At 51.1% G+C, this 19,418-nt stretch overlaps 1 protein-coding gene across 2 annotated transcripts in view; it reads left to right on the top strand.

Annotated features, from left to right (window-relative positions):
* GALNT17 (polypeptide N-acetylgalactosaminyltransferase 17) overlaps positions 1 to 19,418 on the top strand; it is a 215,862-nt gene that overhangs the window by 186,047 nt on the left and 10,397 nt on the right. For both annotated transcript variants that reach the window (XM_068210116.1, XM_068210117.1), the window contains one exon: positions 16,863 to 17,048. In XM_068210116.1, the coding sequence (XP_068066217.1) occupies positions 16,863 to 17,048 (186 nt within the window). The remainder of the gene's footprint in view (positions 1 to 16,862; positions 17,049 to 19,418) is intronic.

Below are 19,418 nucleotides of genomic sequence, written 5' to 3'. Positions count from 1 at the left end.
GAGCCTCTGTTGTTGTTTGAAAGAATCAAATAGAAGGAGCTGCTTCAGCAGGGAAGTTATTACTGCTGGGTGCCCTTGAATGGCAAGGCTCGGATTTGGAGGAAAAAGCTGAAATGAGACATTTTCCATTGTATGATTTTGTCTGTGGAGAAAGTCCTTTTAATCTCAATTTAATGAAAGTCAGCTCAAGACGTGTGAGTGACTGGGAGTGCTTGGGAGAGACAGGAGCAAAGCTTGAGGGGGGCTCAGAGCAAGATGAAATTCTCCCTGAGATGAGGCAGAATTTGGAAGGGTAACCACCATCCTCCTGTTTGGAAAGACCTGATGCTTCATTTTGCGTATCTTTATTCATTGGGGGATTCCAAGCCATTGTGACAGATGAGCAATGCGATGGGTGACTCTCAATTAAAAGGCAAATATCCTGTATATATGTTAGGAGAAGTTTTACAGATTTATAGTTGTGTTTTACCCCCCTGTGCTGTTATCAGGGGTGCCTGGGTTTGGGACATTTGGGAGGGTGGGCTCGTTACCATGGCAACAGCTGACCCCAGTCAGGATGTCAGGAAGTGATCTCCAGCACTGGACAGAGCAGGAGGAGTCGATGGACAGAACTTTGGGAGGGACCAAAGGGTTAAAAGGTGAAACCTCCATGGTGTGGGTGAGCCCATGGTGGGAAAATCCTCTGCTCCCAGCGCCCAAATATTTTCTCTATTTAGTCTTCTGTTGTATTTTTGATAGGATTTAATAAACCTTTTAAATTTTTGGAAATGAGTATCACTTCTCACACCACCCGTGGTACCCCAGCCCTGGCAGCCCAGCCCTGGCACAGCCCCCGCAGCTCCTGGGCTGTGTGGGCAGGCTCTGCCCCCCACTGAAGCCGTTCACAGGCAGAGTCCCCAGCCCATCTGCAGGACCTTGGTGACACCAACACCCAGAGGCAACAAGTGCTGGGTTCTGGACCTGGACTCAAACCCAGCAGGGCTCTGCTGCTCCTCCAGGGGTCCTGGCATCTCCAGCAAGGGGATGTGGGACAGCCTTCCCAGGGACAACAGCCTGGACTGATTGTCCTACCCCGTGGGGACAGAGAGGCTCTGCCAGCAGATGTGATGTCCTCAGAAAGCAGTGAGTCTAAAGCTCTTTGTGATGCCACCCACCCACCTGGCCAAGTTCCTGGTGCAAACCTGTTTAGAGGTTTCTCCATGCGAAGCCCATGGAGGGGACATTCCTGTCTGGACTAATATTTTGGAAGTCACCTGGTAGCCCTTGGGGATGGGCAAGGCTGGGTGGGGCTCTCTGATGGGCTTTTGTGAGGCACCAATGAAGGACAAGATCAAGGCCCAGAAGAGCCATCTACCCTGCTCTGCACACCCCCAGCCTCTTCCACCTCTGCACCAGGAGAAAGGCTGTGGGAAAAGGCACTGGAAAAAGCACCAGGACAGCAGGCTGAAGGACATCCCCACCAACAGGGCCAGACTGTGCCCTGTCTGAGAGGCTGGGAAAGTTGGGAGCTCCTGATGTTCCTGTCACCAATTTAATTCATTCTGCCACGTTTGTCATCTTGTACATGGAAATCCCTTCCAATATAAATGGTGTGAAAGATGCTACTCACTTCCAAATTTTTAAAAGGTTTATTAAACCCTATCAAGGTTTAATAAGGTTTATTAAACCTTATCAAAAACACAACAGAAGACTGAATGGAGAAAATAGCACATTCTTCTAACATTAAAACTTCTCCTAACATATATACAGGATATTTGCCCTTTAATTGTGAGAATCAACTATTTTGTCACAATGGGGTACTGTACCTGGGTGCTGTACCAGGGTGCTGTGCCAGGGGTGCTGTGCCAGGGGTGCTGTACCTGGGTGCTGTGCCAGGGGAGCTGTGCCAGGGTGCTGTGCCAGAGGTTCTGTGCCAGGGGTGCTGTACCTGGGTGCTGTGCCAGGGTGCTGTACCAGGGGAGCTGTGCCAGGGGTGCTGTACCAGGGGTGCTGTACCAGGGTGCTGTACCAGGGGAGCTGTACCAGGGGTGCTGTACCAGGGGTGCTGTACCAGGGTGCTGTACCAGGGGTGCTGTACCAGGGGTGCTGTACCAGGGGTGCTGTACCTGGGTGCTGTACTTGGGTGCTGTACCAGGGGTGCTGTACCAGGGTGCTGTACCAGGGGAGCTGTACCAGGGGTGCTGTGCCAGGGGTGCTGTACCAGAGGTTCTGTGCCAGGGGTGCTGTACCTGGGTGCTGTACCTGGGGTGCTGTACCAGAGGTTCTGTGCCAGGGGTGCTGTACCTGGGTGCTGTACCAGGGGAGCTGTACCTGGGAGCTGTACCAGGGGAGCTGTGCCAGGGGTGCTGTACCTGGGTGCTGTACCTGGGTGCTGTACCAGGGGTGCTGTACCAGGGTGCTGTACCAGGGGAGCTGTGCCAGGGGTGCTGTACCAGGGGTGCTGTACCAGAGGTTCTGTGCCAGGGGTGCTGTACCAGGGTGCTGTACCAGGGGAGCTGTACCAGGGGTGCTGTACCAGGGGTGCTGTACCAGAGGTTCTGTGCCAGGGGTGCTGTACCTGGGTGCTGTACCTGGGGTGCTGTACCTGGGAGCTGTGCCAGGGGTGCTGTACAGCACCACCCACACCCCGTGGGCTCCCTCCTCTTGCCAGGCAGGTCTCTGCCCAGCCCTCAGCTGCTCTCCAGGAGCTGCTGGGGCACAGACCTGTTATGGTGCTGGTTGTTCATCAGAGACACACAAACGACACAACTCTCCAAGGTCCTTGTGACAAACAGTGTGGTTTATTGTTCAGAGCTTTCATTTATGGGCAGTTCATAACTCCCGGGTGTAGGCAGCTCACTGGTGTGATCCTCCCCCAGCCCAGCTCCTGGCCAGTGAGATGTCTGCAGCCCAGGGTGGAATGTGACAGCTGAAGGTCCCTGTCTGTCAGCCCAGGGACTCCAATGCCACAGAGAGCTGCTGATGTGGGAGAATCCCAGAATCCTGGACTGGTTTGGGTTGAGAGGGACCTGAAAACCCCATGGTTCTACCCCCTGCCATGGGCAGGGACACCTTCCACTACCCCAGGGTGCTCCAAGCCCCATCCAGGCTGCCTGGGGGAGGAATCCAGGATAAGAAATCCATGCTTTTCCCTGGACTCTCTGCTCTCTGGCTCTGATTGAAGGAAGGGAGAGCAGTTCTCCTCAGCAGCCTGAGTTCTTTCCCTGCCTGCTGCTCAGCCCTCCCCAGTCTTGGAGCTGTAGGACCAGGACACTGGGTCCACGGCAGGATGTGTAATAAGCTGTAAGAATGATCTTCCTGTAAATGTCTGATTAGAGAATAATCATTTTCCTCGTCTTGGTGGGAAGGGCTGAGGCTCTTTTCCAGGGAATGGCAATGGATTTCTTCTGTTGGAATCAAATCTCAGTGAATGTACCCAGAGAAATAAATGGAAACAGTCACTGTTTTTATCAACAGGCTCCCTTGGGAAAAAGAATTCCACAGGAGCTCTTTTATGGCCCTGTAATAGCAATTTGGGTAAAATCTGACTGCATGGTGGGGCTGGATCACTTCCACTGCTCTTATCCCTAAGTGGGAGATCAAGCACAAGAGGAGGCAGGGAAAAGATAAGGACTGGGCTGCTGTTATTAAAATGTAATCTTTGAAATTGCCCAGTGCTGGCTGAGATTAAGTGCTGCTAACTGGGCTGGCAGGGCCTTTCCAGGGAGTCAGGGCACTGTTATTCTGCAGAGGGTTGCTTATTTATTATTTATATTTATTTATTATTTATATTTATTTATTAATCTATTTATATTTGTTTATTGCTAGTTGTTGAGGGATACATTAATGAGTGATTTTTTTAAAAGGCTTGTGTTATGGAAATAGAAACAAATGGATGTTGGGTGACCTTAAATAATAACTATGAAGTTGTGGACTTTGAACTGAAATTCTTAAAATTTATTTGATATTTAGGGAGACTTTCATACAGAACAGAAAGAGGGAAAGTCCAGCAGTATCCAAGGAGTAAACAGAATCCTGTCCGATAAATGCAGGCAAGTTTTCCTGTCCGGTTTTCCCACAATCTCTGTTCTGTACATTTCACACAAAATAAGTAATACCAGGTCCTAAACTTTGTAAATAAATCAATGAGCTGAGGCCATGACCCCTGCAGAGCTGGTTTGCCTCGCTTTGATCCCAAGCCTCAGGATGCAGCTCATGCAGAAACGACTGTTTGCACCAATATCCAGCATAGTTTAATTCACCCCAGGGATTTGACTGCTCAGGAAAACAGGGCTTTTATTGCCTGTCAGGATTCCTTAAGGGTTATCCCTCCACTCTTGGCAGTGTGCCTGTTCTGCTCAGCTCTCCCAATTCAGCTCCTCTGGTAGAACTTTATTGGAAGTCTTTGATCAGTAAAAGTAGAGGTTGAGCTTCAAAAGCCTCCAGCTTGTCGCCAACCTTTGTTCTTGGAGACCTCAGGCACAGTTGAGGTCCTTGTGTGCTGTTTGCTACGTGACCAAAAGGAATTTGTCTCCTGATCCATCCCAGCATCACACAGTGGGTGATCCCATCTCCTCTGTGCCCTAAGGAACAGGGAAAACATCCCAGAGCAGGTATTTCACTCTGGTACCTGGGGGCACTGACGAGTTACTTCACAGTGTTTGGGAAGAGGGAAATTAAAAAGAGTTCTTACATGGTGCACAGTAATCTAACCTGGAGAAGTTTCTGAAGGGATTGTCTCACCTGGGATAAATTCACAGGACATGGAACATCTGGAAAACACTGCAATAGACATTGAAGTTTAAAATGTCCCTAAAAGAAAAATTCCTGCTATTCCAGCACCTTGAGCAGGCCCCAGCTGGGTGGCACTGCCAGTGCACCACCCCTGTGCTGTGACAGCTCTGTCCTCCTGACTGTGCCCCAGTCAGGGGCTGGAAAAGGAGGAGACAAAGTTAAACAGCACAGAGAGAACTTGTCAGGCTGCTCGGAGGAAAAACCAAGAGAGGATTTCACACCTTCCCTCCCTGACCCAGCTGTGTCCTGGCTGGGACCTCCACACACCCATGTCAGGCATCTCTTTACAGATTTGTAGGATAACTCAGGCTGGAAGGGAGCTCTGAGTCCCCTTCCAGCCCAAAGCCAGGATCAGCTGTGCCAGGATCAGCTCAGTCAGCCCTTCCCTGCCATATGTGGGGACACATGGGTGGGACTGGGCAGCTGGAGGTGGCAGAGGTGGCTGTGGCAGTGCAGGGGGTGGCTCTGCTGTCACCTCAGATCTCCTCATGGAGCTGGGACTGAAGGTGCTCTTGTCCCCAGGACTGGGTCACCCCAAACTGCAATTTCAAATGTGTTCTGCCTGCCCTGGCTGGGGTGGGGTTTGCTCAGGGAGGGCTCCTGAGGCTGCTCTGCCAGAAAACCTGAGGTGTTGTTTGAGGTCTGTGATTCTTTAACTGCAATAAATGATGCAAACGTATAACTTCACCATAGGCCAAGAAGGGGATGAATTGACCAAGATCCCTTTGGATTTTCATCCACCAACACAAGGTCCATTAAAGGGGGGACTGTAACACCTACATCCATCACAGCCACTAAGAGCCTGAGACAAGAGATGCAGGACTCCAGGTGGCTCTTCAAAGTGCAGTTTGTGGTATCCAAGATGTTACAGCAGTCCAGAGTCATGGGTGACAGAGCCTGTGCCTACAGCTGTCAGCTCCAGCTGTAGATGAGCCTGAAGACCCTTTAGTTTTGGTTACAATGCATTATATACTTTTCTTTGCTGAGCATTTTAATACATAACAACCAATCGATACCTTTACTATTACCTACAGCCTATCATAACTACTGTAATTTCCATATTATGGTCATTACTATCCAATCACATGAGTTAGTATGCTACAGTTTAAGCTTAAAGTTGTTTTTCAGTTTTCTTGCAGTGGAAAATCCTTAGACCTTTTTTCTACTTGCCACATGGGCATGTTGGCTTGCCTGTGGTATCTTTCTGCTTTTCCTAAGACCTATTTCTGCTTGAGAAAAACATCTTTTTGCTTGTGGTCAGCATATCCTTTGCTCTAGCCATAAACCCTCCTTCCAACTCGACTAAACCTTTGCTTTCTTAGCTGTCCAGCAAGACTGGCTCAGCAATTGTCAATTTACACATCTGTTGTTCTTCTCTATCAAAACTTGCTTCTATCTCCATTCCATTCTCAGGTTCTACACTCAGAGAGCTTTCTGCCAAGCACACATATCTGTGAAACTTTCTTGTCAAACTTTCATCCTCCCCAACAACAGCCCTGCCCAGGTCCTTTCTGGGGTCAGCACAAAGCTGCTGCTGCTCTGCTTAGACAGGGGAGGCTGAAACCCTGGGAAAGACCCTGGGAGTTGTGCTGCCGGGCTCAGGGAGGGCAGGAATTAACATCCAAACAAGGCTTAGAAGCAGATCAGACTGAGTGTTAATACCATTATTAATAAAATGGGACTCAGCTCAGTTCTGTGCAGAACAGGAGGAAAAAAATTATTTTGAATCAGATACATTTTTGCTTCCAGCCTTTCCAAATCTGTCTCTGGGCTGTACCCTGGCTGTGCTGGTGGAAAGGCTGCATTTCTGGCTGCTGTGAGAAGTTCAGGGGCTCAGGAATCAGTGGCCATTTACCCAAAGTTTGTCTCCACCAAGGAAATGCTGTGGGTTTTGTTAAACCAACATCTCACAGTGAGCACAGGCCCTGGCCACTCACCAGGAACGTCTGGAGAGGAAAGACAGAGTCCAGATGGCCACCAAGGTCTTGGAGTGTTCCATGGACAGATCAGCTGAATGCTGCTCCCAAATTTCCCATCAGAGCCCCATCTCAGAGGCTGCTCTGTCCTGCTGGGAGATGTTTCAGGAGCTGGCCACACTTGAAGGAGCTGCTGGTGCCACCAGGATGGGAGGACCAGCAGTTAGGAGGTCATCAACCCAGGAGAGCATGTGCTCAGGGCTTTTCCAGGGATTTATGGGAATTTTAACATCCTTTTTGGGAGCTCTGTGACAGTCACTTATCAGAGAGTTTGCTGATGGCACTTTCAGAGCCACAGAGATTTCTCAGGCTTTAAACTTCCATACTCTAAACTTTCCTGCTTGCAAAGTGTTTGTTATTTCCAAGGACATGATGGCTCCACTGGAGAGGGGATTTTAACTCTGCCAGGGAAAACAAGCAGATGGTGGAGAGAGTGGCAGAATTGTGGCAGAGCTCCTGGTCTCCAACCATCTGCTTTGGAGCTTGGCTGGACGTTTCCATCCTGCAGCTGGGCAGTGCCAGGAGCAGGCCATGGATGTGGCTCTGTCCTGCAGAAATGGGCACACCCTGGTGCCCCTCCCTAATGAGGGGTCCCAAATCCTGCTGGCCCTGCCTGGCCATCACTGCAGGGACAGCTGGTGGCAGTGCGGTGCCCCTGGGGCTTGGCAAGACACAAAAGCAGGTTTGGTTTTGGCTCCCTCTGACTCTGCTGGATGTTAGCTCTGGGCATTCCCTCCTGTCTGACCCACGGGCAGCTGAATGGGATTCACAATGTCCAGGGCTCTGTCACAGCAAGGACCTGGAGCTGCTGGAGGAGCCCAGAGGAGGCTCCAGGATAAGCAGAGGGATGGAGCAGCTCTGCTGGGAGGAAAGGCTGGGAGAGCTGGGAATGTTCACCTGGACAGGAGAAGGCTCTGGGATGACCTTGTTGCAACCCTCCAGGGCCTGAAGGGACTCCAAGAGAGCTGAACAGGGACTAGGGACAAGGGATGGAGGGACAGGACACAGGGAATGGCTTCAAATGGACAGAGGGCAGGGATGGATGGGATATTGGGAAGGAATTGTTCCCTGGGAGGGTGGGCAGGCCTTGGCACAGGGTGCCCAGAGCAGCTGTGGCTGCCCCTGGATCCCTGGCAGTGCCCAAGGCCAGGCTGCACATTGGGGCTGGGAGCAGCCTGGGACAGTGGGACGTGTCCCTGCCATGGCAGAGGAGTGGGACAAGCTTAGGGAACATCATCATGTGGCTTTGAGCACAAACAAGAAGCAAAATACCTCATGTGTGTCCCTGTGTGTGTCCCTGTGTGTCCCTGCTCAGTCACATCACCCAGTCCCCACACCCAGCCCCTGCCTCTGTCCCTCCCTCTGCATTTTCCTGCTCCAAATTCAGGAGCTGCTCTTTTGACAAATTCCTTGAGCAATTTTCCAGCAGGATGGGCAGAGTTGCAGCCAATCCATGCAGGAACACCCGTGGTGGAGCTTTGCTCCCTCCCAGCACCTCCCCATCAGGAGTGGTGGAATATCTGTAATTACAGATCACAGAGCAGTGGGGATGTGCTGGAGTCACAAAGGCTGGAAGCAGCTCCATGGAGCTGGGTGCTGTCAGCTCAGGAGCTGCTCCATCCCTCAGCTGCCTCTCTGTGCATCAATAATTCTGTTCCAGAACCATCTCTCATGGTTACAGTGCTCCCTGGCACCTTCACCCTCCTCCTGACACTCTCCACATGGAATCTGTTAGGCTGAAGAACCAGCTGTAGATCGTTTCCTCCAAAGGCTTTTTGTGCATGAAAAATAGATCAAAATCCTGGGAGCCATTTATGCTGGTTTATTTTTACAGCTCTGACAGAAATGGTAATAGGAAAATGAGATCAAGATGCTTTTGGTACATTACTGGCAATAAAATAATAAAAAAAGAGCAATCTCCAAGCAGATCAGGGTCAGATCCTGCAGGTAATTTCTGTGCTAGGAGTGCACAAAGCCCAGCATGTTGAGCTCCTTCTCAGGGCCTCCAGGTATTGTGGATGCTGTTTTTGAGGCACTTGTCTTTTATGAGTCTGTAATAATCTTTGCATTATGCTATTACAACATAATCAGGTCCTTGTCACACTGCCAAGACTGAGCAGATAACATCAGAGCACTGAGGAATTTCAGCTCTAAACTCATTAGGAAGACCCAGATTTGTTCCACGATAGCTCCAAACCTCTCTGGAGCTCTGTGCTCTGCAGGGATGTGCTCTCAGCCAGATGGGGGCTCAGGAGGCAGATTTGGGCTCCAGCAGAGCCTGGCAGTTCAGCTGGGAGAGTTTCTCTCCAAGATGGGATTTAAAAATGCTCTGCTCCTCTTCTTTAAAAAATTAACTTCTGAGAGCACTAAAATGACAAAGCTGCAGTGGCTGTGGGTGCTGTAGCTGCAGAAATTCAGGTATCACTCCTGGTGCCCAGGGAAGTGAAATGCACTTTTCCAGCAGTTTTCCCAGCCAAGTGAATGTGGATATGTGTCATTCCAGAGGATCCTCCCCATGCTGGGCTTTGGGATTGCCATCTTTGAAATGCAGCTTCCCACCAAGCTTCTGGTGGATCTTAGCAGGTGATGAGGTCAGATCAGTCCCTTTTGCAGCCAGCTGGTTAGAGCAGGTCGGATTGCATTTGCTGGAGAAGCACAGCACAGATTTTTCTTTGGAAAAGCCTGCAGTGTGAGCAAACTGCACTGCGGTGAGTGGGAATGCTTCTCCTGGAAAATCCCCATTCTGCATGGATGGCAATCTTGCTTTATTCTGACCTCTCAATATGTCAGAAGTTAAACTGTTCATGTTGCTTGAGGATGAAAAATGGTTATTACCCATTTTTGCTGCAGGTTAGGGATTGTGGAGTGCCTCTGATTCCACTCTCCTTTGGCATTTTTAGTTGCCATTACAAAAGGAATTAATTTAGGAAAGGTTGGTCATTGGGACACTGGACAATTTGGACATTTCTGTTATTGTTCTGGCACAAGGTAGACAGGAACCTGTCCAAAGTGTATCATCCATGAAGATAAAACACAAGAAAAGGAGAGACAAAGAAGAAAAATAATTAAGTTTTTAATATGTGTTCTAACCCTGTCTTCCAACATTCTCTGCTGGAATGGATGTGGGCTGGATGGGCAGGTCCAATTGACATTTTAGGGTGATGGCCCATGGATACTGGGCCTGATCTGGCTTTTTCTGATCCTCCCTGAAAGGAGGGAGTTTTCTGTGGCCTCAGGACAGAGGAAAGAAGTCTACAGGTGCAGCAGTGAGATTCCTTTTCCTGTTCCAACTGCAGGACGTGGGGTCTCCCTGAGTTCTCCCTGCAGGTCTCCAGGATAACTCCCCAGTTGTTCAGGGTGGAGCTGTGCAGGGATTTCCAGCAGGATGCTCGGGTGGGTCCATCCAGGGCTGCTGCCTCTGCCAGCTATGTGCCACTGGGTTTGGTCCTTGTGCTTCTGCATCCCCTGGCTCTGGATGTGGGGCTGGGTGTGACCTTGCTGAGCCTCAGAGGTGGCACAGTCACTGCTTTGGATCAACCCCACACGCCCAGACCTGATGTGATCTGTGAAAATCCAGACGTTCCTCTTCCTGGGGATCTCACTGCGGAGATCAGGAGTTGCAGAGTTCCCAAAGGCAGCTGATTTCCCTCCCCTTGGTCCCCCCTTCATGTGACTGCTCTGCTGAAGCTCTGCTGGGGTGGTGACAGGAGCCAGTGGCACTCGCAGAGCCTGGAGGAGCACTCCAGTGCTGATTTAGGATCCAACACCTATCTCTGTATAAATCTATCCATGAAAATGCCAAATACCAGCCAGCCTGCTCAGAGTGAGGGTTGTGGAATGAGATTGTCACCCATCAAGGGCCACCAGCTGATGGTGGGAGGTGTTATCTCCCAAAACTGGGGTTGAACAGGCTGTCCCAGTGCTGCATTCCACAAGCCTTGTGCCAGGGAAACAAAGGGAGCACAGAGGTTTGGGGAGCAGCTTCTCCATCCCATTCCTGGCAGCATGAGCTTGGCCTGGGGACCTCCTCCCCTGGTGTCCTGTGGGGACGTGGGATGGGCCATGGCCCAGGTGGGAACAGGAAGGATGGGAATGCTGGGAATGTGGCTGTGCATGTTGTTTGCTCCCACAAAAGCAATAATTTGGAGAGGTAAAGTCTCAGAACTTTACAGGAGAAATTATTCTTTCTTTGCCTTTTCTGCTGTTTCTGGGTTTGATTATTTAGCTCTTTGGGCTGGTACATTCTGAATGATTTCAGCTGCCCAGTAATTTTGTTGTCCCCTTAACTTTGGAAGTTGCTTTTCAAAGGAGAGAGGGGAGCAAAGATAAGGCAAAACTGCTAAATGGGAAATCTTTGGCTAATTAAGGCAGGGAGTTGCTAATCACCTTAGAAATTGAGTTATTAGCTGAAAAGCCTGGAGTGGGTGGAATGAAAGTTAGGGAAGGGTTTTCCCCCATTTCCTCCTCTCACAATGCATTGAGACATTCAAAGTTTCCCTTGCAGATGTGTCCTGACACCATTAGATGTTGTCTCTTTGCATTAACTGCAGAGCTGGAGCTGGTCCAGGATGGATTTCAGTCTGAATAGTTAAAATTTGGCCAAGCTCTGAGCAAATAAAGGCAGGGTTTCATGGGAGCTGCCAGTGCTCCTCGTGGATGTCACACCATGCTCCAGCCAGGACACCATGGCCAGGACCCAGGGTGGTCACTGTCCCCACTGTTCTGTGGGCCTCCCCACCTTCACAGCCAGGAATTCCTTCCCCATATCCCATCTAACCCTGCCCTTTGTCATTTTTAAGCCATTCCCTCTGTCCTGTCCCTCCATCCCTCATCCCAAGTCCCTCTCCAGCTCTTCTGAAGCCTCTTCAGGCACTGAGAGGAGCTTTAAGGTTTCTGCAGAGCCTTCTCTTCTCCAGGTGAGCACCCCCAGCCCTGCCAGAGCACTGGAAAAGCAATTTTCCCTTTGCAGCTGAGGCCTGGCAGCTGGCACAGGAGCTGCTGGTGCTGGTGGGAGCTCCCCGTGCCCAGGGAGCCACCTGTGGCTCTGCTGCCCCACGGCATCCGTGCTGAGCCCTGTCCCAGCTGGGCTGGCCCTGGCAGGCTCTGAGGTCCCTCCTGTGTCACAAACACTCTCACACACCCACAGCAGCTCTGTCTGTGCTGCCAGAGGCTGGCTGGGAACCAAAGCTGGCTCATCCCAGCACTGGAGCACAGCCTGGCACAAGGACACCTCATGGGAACCAAAGTTTACCTCCCACAGGGAATCAGGAATTTGGAGAAGGCCTCTAAGTCCAACCATTCCCCAGCACTGCCAAAGCCACCCCGGAGCCTGTCCCCAAGTGCCACATCCACATGGGTTTGAACATTTTCAAGGACACTGACTTCCACTATGGCGATTCCACCACGGCCCTGGGCAGCCTGTTCCAATAACTGAGAACCCTTTCAGGGAAGGAATTTTCCCAGTGTCCCCCCTAAGCCTCCCCAGGCACAAGCTGAAACCCTTCCTTCTTGTCCTGTCACTTGTCAGCTGGGAGCAGAGACCAACCCCCACCTGTTTGAAACTTGTCTGGGTTTGCAAAGACAGGTGTGTGCTAGGGAAGGCAGGAGCCTCCCTTGAAATGGAAAATGTAAACCCCCTCCCTCTGAATTATAATAATTCTGAAATTAAGGGGCTCTCAGGCAAAGATATGGGAGTAGCAATAACAGTTCTTTAGTAGGAAAATTAAAAATACAAATGCAATAGTACAAAATAAAATTTAGAAAAGAAAAAAACAACAAAACCAAACCACTGCCAGAGTGAGAACAGGCCTGGCAGCCTGTGGGTCAGGGTGGTGGCAGCAGTCCCATCCCATGGTGGCTCAGCCCTCCTGCAGTGCCAGCTGTGCTTCTGCTGGAGCAGGGATCCTGCACAAGGCTGGAGTTTTCCTCTGAAGCTCCAGGGCTGGTGGGGATGGGCCTGGGCTTCCTCTGGGAATGCAGTGGGGAAGAAAGCTGCTCCTCTGGGAATGCAGTGGGCAAAGGCTGCTGTGGTGTGCCAAGGTCAGATTGTATCCAGGTAGGAATGCTTGGCTCCTCCCCTGGGCACAGCCTCTCCCCATGGATGATGGAATTTTCTCAGCCATGCAGGGACACTCACTGGCCATGAACAGCAGAGATCTCCTGGAGGGAGGATTGGCTGTGGGAGAGATAAAGAAAACTGCCCATGCACAGCAGAGAGCTGCCCCAGCTCTGACAGATGGTGATAGAATGCACACCCCCAGCTAAATCTTGTAACCCAAGACAAAATTTCCTTTCAGGCAGAAAACAAGAAGGTCCCCCTGAGCCTCCTTCTCTCGTGTGCCAAAGCTCCAGGGAAGCAGATTTAGCAGTGCAGTGTCAGCTGTGCTTCACTCCCCAAGACAAGTCACTGCTTTTCCATGCTGAATCCTTAGGACTGTCACATTTTCCTTGGGAAAGAATTGCAAGTGTATTCCCCAGCAGCTTTCTGCAAAACACATCAAAGATCTCTGGGTGATGGATTTGTTTTCTGTTTGTTTCTCTGGGATTCCTTCACTAGAGTTTGGTGTTAACTGGTTATTTATAAATCCCAGCATTTCCCATGGGTTTGATTCCTCCTGTGTGTGGATTGATGGAGATGTTATTGACTCACCCTCATTTTCTGAGGGGAGTGGGTTTATTTTTAGTTCTGTATCACTTCTTGGGTGAATGAGTGGCAATTTAATTGTTGTGTGGGAATGGGAATGTCAGACAACAGGGAAAACTGGAGCCTTGCTCATCATATTTAACCTGCTGAGTTACAGTACCCTGAGCCTCAGAGCAGGGCTTTGTGTGAGAGATACAACTTCCAGGGGATGGAGGGACAGGACACAGGGAATGGCTCCCACTGCCAGAGTGCAGGGATGGATGGGATATTGGGAATCAGGAATTGTTCCTTGGGAGGGTGCCCAGAGCAGCTGTGGCTGCCCCTGGATCCCTGGCAGTGCCCAAGGCCAGGCTGGACTCTGGGGCTTGGAGCAGCCTGGGACAGTGGGAGGTGTCCCTGCCATGGCAGAGGGTTGGCACTGGATGGGCTTTGGGGTCCCTTCCAACCCAAACCATCCTGGGATTCTGTGATTCCATGAAAAATCTGTGAAAAACACGTTCGCTCTCCTGTGAAAACACAAAAAGTTTAATAAAGGATAATAGGAGACAAGGACCACAGAGCAAAGGCTCTTATGGCCAGGTGCATCTTGGCACCCAGCTAAGAGCACCCTGTTCTCTCCGGGGACCCCCCTTAAATACCTTTTAATGGCATCAGCCTGTTGCACAGTCATAGCCCCTTATGCATAAACTTTTCCCCAAGCTAGTTTACATATTCCAAGAACTGTTTAGCCTGGCTCCTCCTTGGGTTCGCCTTTTTAGAGCATGCACATTCCTTGGTTGTGGTTTTAGTCCTTTTGGCCCTGGCCCACACTGCCTTCAGAGGGTGAGTGCTGATGTTTGGCAGATCTGTTCAGGTGTCCTCATCCTGTGCCCACTGCACGTTATCCCATCCCAGCAGCATTTTAACACAAGCACACTGATATCAGCTATTGCACTACTATGTCTAAGCTTAATTAACAACAAAATTAAAAACGATATCTTTAGAACAAAGGTGCTTTACCATCACACATATAAAATCCATTTTAAGGTTTGTGAGAAGCCCATATTATAACATGCGTCTATAACAAAGCCAGCATTATTCCTTAGCAAGAAGGTGCTCTGTGTGTTAAAGGGCTTTGCTGGGATCAGTGGCTGCTCAGCTGGGACACAAAAGGTTCCCAAGGACCCTCCAGGCTGGGTGCCAAGGGGTGAAGTCAGGGCTGGCACCTCCGGGCAGGTGCCTGCCCTCATGCTGGGGGTTGGGATCCGCTGGGCTCTTCTGGCGGTGTCCTGTGGGCAGCAGGAGAAGGAATTCTGTGCCCTCGAGCCGTGGTAAGGGCTGAGGCCTCACTCTGAGCTTGTGGGGCAGGCACAGCTCCACAGCCGTGGGGGAGTCACTCGGGTGGCAGCTCCCTGTGCAGCTCTTCACCTGCATTTTGGGTGCAGGAGGGGCAGAAGTTCCTTGTGGGGCCACGTGGGAACAAACAACTCCTTCCTGGGACAGGGATTCCAGTGTGACTTGGCCATTCCTGAGTCACAGCTCTCTTTGCTCCTGTTGTTCTCAGCAGAAATATTTATAAATACTTTTTAAAAACAGGAGTTTTAAAAATGCATAATTGTAAAAAATCCTAAGTTGTTACAAATATTATATAATATAAATACAGTATAATTTTAAAATCCTCAGAAGTTCAGGCTCTGTTTAGGAGGTAGATGTATGGATAATCTTTCCTTGGATAATTCCTGAATTAAGTTTGTATTGGTCTCTGTGGACCAGGCTATGGATGTGCCCCCAGGCAGTGCCCTTTGCTCAGTGCCCAGCTCTCTGCCTCACCCAGGTTGTTCCAATGTGGGGATTTCCAGGTGGCTTGTACAGATATTCCTGAAATGTAAGGAAGCTGACATGAATTATTTACCTGAAGCTCAGAAGGGTAACAGTGCAATGGTGTGACTCGGGGCAGGCTGCTGGAGAATCATGTTAATTATGATTTTAGCAGTTTCAAAAGAATTATTCTGATATTAAATCAGGACAAAATCTAACAAATCCCCAAAAGTACAAAACCAGGAGATGCTGGGGATCACTCTGGGCTGGAACATTTGTGCAGTGTAGTGGTTGAGCCCAGCAGCCTTGGGAGCACCTAAGGGCAGAGCTCATTCCTGTATTTCACCAAGAAGTTGAGAAATTAAAGAATTGAGCAGGCAAGAAACCCAGTCAGTTTCTGCCTTAGGAATATTCCTTTTAAAATTTATCTGTTTTTCTGCGGGGGTGCCTGGTTCAGCTCTGATTTGCTTTGCCTGTGGCCTGTGGCAAACCTTGAGTGGACCTTGTTGAGTTGGCTGGGGTGGGAGGAGGGACAGGGAGGGACAGTAGGTCCCTGTCTGAGAGCAGCTCTGAATCCACTCTGGGGCATGAAATTGTCTTTCAAGTGTTCTGAAAGCTCAAATGACAGAGCAGGGGCACAATGGATTTTCCTGCACGTTTATGCAGCAGCTGATACAACGGGCTCAGGTGTTTTGCTGGGGCTCCTGTTGTGCAGCAGTCCAGGAGGGAACAGCGAGAGGAGCAGGGGGATCCCAAGGGAAGGTGCCCCTCGCTGTGCCACCCCTCTCTGCTGTCACCTGGGCATGTGCCCATGCTGGAGGGGCCAAAGCCACTCCTGGGAGGTGACACGGGGCACTGCTCCAGCCTGGGGACTCCTGGTGCAGCTGGAAGAGGGAATCGAGCAGGCTCCATGAAAATTAGGGCCCATAGGTGGGAGGAGAGGGTGGTGAGCCTGGAAGGGATCCCAGAAACGCTGGGTGTTACAATAATTGTGCAAAATGATCATGCAGAGCAGCCTGCTTAAGGCCTGCTTGGAATGTGAGTTTGGAGTGATTGCCCAGGGCCTGGAGTCCTGTCTGGAAGGTAAATAACTTCTTGCTGGTGACAAACAGGCAGGGAAGAAGCCAGGTATGGCAAGTCTTCCTGCAAATCCCCTGTGTGTGAGATCCAAAGAGGATCTTACAAGATTTTCTTAACTTGTAAACTGTGATTTAAGGGAATTTGAAGCAGCACTTGAAAGAACAATAATGAACAAATATTTTCAAGTGGGAGAAATCTGTCCCTGCCATATGCTTCACTGACTCATCCCTTCTGCAGGATGGGATCTTGGAATTGTTTGAACTCTTGCAGTCACTAATGCTTTTTATTTGGGGGGAAACACAGCACTGGATCCTTCGCGGGGTGAGGAAGAGACCTGATCCCTCTAAAGCTTTGGGCACAGGTTAATCCAAGAGTGGTTTGGGTTGGAAGGGACATAAAGATCCTGCAGTTCCAACCCCACAAATGCCCCCTGTGTGTCTCAGTGCTGGGCAGAGGCCACACGTGCCCGTGGGCTCTCCTGCCAGGTTGAGACACGCCGCCGGGCTGGCGCGATAGCGCAGAATGCTCCGAACTCCTTTCTCTCGCTGCCCGCGGGTCCTGCCCGTGCTGAGGGAGCTGTGGCTGTGTTGCAGGTGTGGCTGTGTGGGGGCAGCATGGAGGTGCTGCCCTGCTCCAGGGTGGCCCACATCGAGCGCAAGAAGAAGCCCTACAACAACAACATCGGCTTCTACACCAAGCGCAACGCGCTGCGCGTGGCCGAGGTCTGGATGGACGACTACAAGTGGCACGTCTACATCGCCTGGAACCTGCCCCTGGAGGTACGGCCTGGCCTCGTGGGCCCTTCGTGCTTGAAACCCGACTTAGGGAGCAGTTCATGTCCCTAAGTTCAGCCTTAACCCCCCGAGTGTCAGCCCCAGCAGAGCTCCCTCGGCTCTGAGGGAGAGGCTCCAAAGGCTGCAGGCTTTGGAGGGGTTCCTGCTGCTCCCACAGCCTTTCTAGTGTGGTTCTAAGAATTAGACCTGGACCGAGGTGTTTATCTCCCCCTGAGTGTTTACCCAGCGTGAGGGGATGTCCTGACACGGCTCTGCAGGTGGACTCTGTCTGCAGGCAGATTATTGATGTCAGTGAGCATCGTTAGTGCCTCAGGTTTATTCCTGGGTCACTTCAGCCCAGCTCAGGTTCCCAGCTCATGGACACAGATCCTTCCCAGAGCTCCACAGGGGCTGAAGCTGTTTGTTTTCCCAGCGCTGGAAAGTTTGAAGGTAAAGGATTGGAGGTTGGTGGCTCACAGAAGGGATTCCCTTCCTCTTAAACCTTCTCCTTAAAGAGCTTTGGTGGTTCCTTTGATTTCTGCCCAGAAATGGTCAGGCTTTCTTGGATCTGACACGTTAATTTTGATGTAAATCCTGCCACATCACAGCTTGGTGAATCTTTGGAAAACCACAAGATTCCACCAGGTGAGCATGTCCAGGGACACATCCTGCACAGGCATCACTCCCTGCACGTCTGGGAAAGCTCCACAGGCTCCAGGAGGGATTTCTGCAGGTCCAAGGCTGCTGCTGGGGCTCTGCCCTCCCTGCAGGTTGTGTCTGATCTTGGAAGCCAAGAGCATCTCCTGGCTCCTGGCTCCAAACCCTGCCTGGAGCAGCGCTGGCAGGATCAGTGCCCCATTCCTGCACTGGCACTGCCAGGGAGGAGCAGGGAGGTGGGCATGGGGAGGCAGCGATGCCCCTGGGTCATGGGTGGGATGAGCAGGTGAACGAGCACTGGGGGCTGCCCAGTTTCCCTGGGAGGTCAGACTGGTGCCACAAGTGTCCATCCCCCCTGGGTGCAGTTATTTCCAGCCACCCCTGGGTGCTAAAAATGAGCACAAAATACTCCTGCTTGGCCAAGGCTCAAAGAGCTGCTGAGTCCTGGAGCTGCTGAGGGAGCACCCCCAGCTGGTGTCTGCTGCAGGCCTCTGGAAAAACAGGAAAGCACAAAAACCTGAGCTGCTGCTGCAGCTTGCTGAGGAAAGGTGACACCTGGGGAGAGCTGCTGGCATTTGGAGCCACGGCAGTCACAGCTTTGTGCTGCGTTGGGAACAGCCTGGGAAGGGCCAGGAGCTGCAGGTTTGTGGTCCTGGGGGTGGAGAGCCAGGGCCAGGTGGTACAAAAATACCAGGAAATACAGGAATAGGGGTGGAAAGGAAAGCTGCTTTCCCAGGGAGCTGCAGGAGGGCTCTGGCTCCGACAGGCACCACTCCAGGGGCTGGGAGAGGGGGAGCTGCCTCCAGGACTGAGGGAATTTGGGGATCTTAAAAAGAGGCTTCAAGATCCAAATGCTCATGGGCGGAGATCAGAAATCCTGATCCTTGGGCTGATCCCTTTTTAGGGGAGAGGCATCATTCTCCTGCTCAGGAATAGATTGGGAGCATTGAAGAAGGGATTAAAATCCATCCTGTGGAGCTTGGAAAAGGCAGCATCACATGGATCAGCACTGGGGGTGGGAACAGGCCTGGGTGACCCAAAATCTACTTGACATTTTTATGTAGGTCTTTCCAATAGGTCTGGGTGCCCCAAAATCCATTTGAGATTTTCATACTGGTCATTTCCCAATCAAATCAAGATTTAATTTGAGGGAAGCCTTGTTGGGTGGGGGAGGTTTTATGGCTGTGCACTGGATTATTTTGTGATGCCAAGGCAAAGCCCTGCCCTGCCCATCCCAGGTGCTGCCTGACTGCTCTGAGCCCCACCTCACCCACTCCCATCTCAGCCTCTCCTGCCCCTCTCTACTGAATCATCTTTATTTTTACCTCTCAGCTACCAGGGCCACATTGCTGTCTCTTCTAAAGCAGAGTGAATAATTCATTAGGAGATCATTACAAGCATTGTAATGGAAAATTGCTTTCCCAGTTGTGTTTAATGATCTCTGGGAAAGACAAGAGCAGGAGCTCGACCAGAGTGGAAGCCCAGGCACGTGCAGGAAGAAGGGGCTGCTGTGTGCCTGCCTTTGGCTTCCCTTAGCTCCCCAAATCCCAGGTGGAAAAAAGGGGGGCAGCTCTCCAGCCCTGCTCCCAGCTCCTGCTGGGTTATTCCTCAGGGTCAGCTTTGTCTGCAGAGCAGTGGGGTTCTGCCGCGTCTCCAGGGAGACCATTCCACCCTGGAATTGCCCAAATTGCCAAGAGCTTTTGCTGAGGTTCAGCCTCA

Source organism: Anomalospiza imberbis, chromosome 20, assembly GCF_031753505.1.
Source record: "Anomalospiza imberbis isolate Cuckoo-Finch-1a 21T00152 chromosome 20, ASM3175350v1, whole genome shotgun sequence".
NCBI lineage: Eukaryota > Metazoa > Chordata > Aves > Passeriformes > Viduidae > Anomalospiza > Anomalospiza imberbis.
This window is presented reverse-complemented; position numbering and strand designations above follow the sequence as displayed.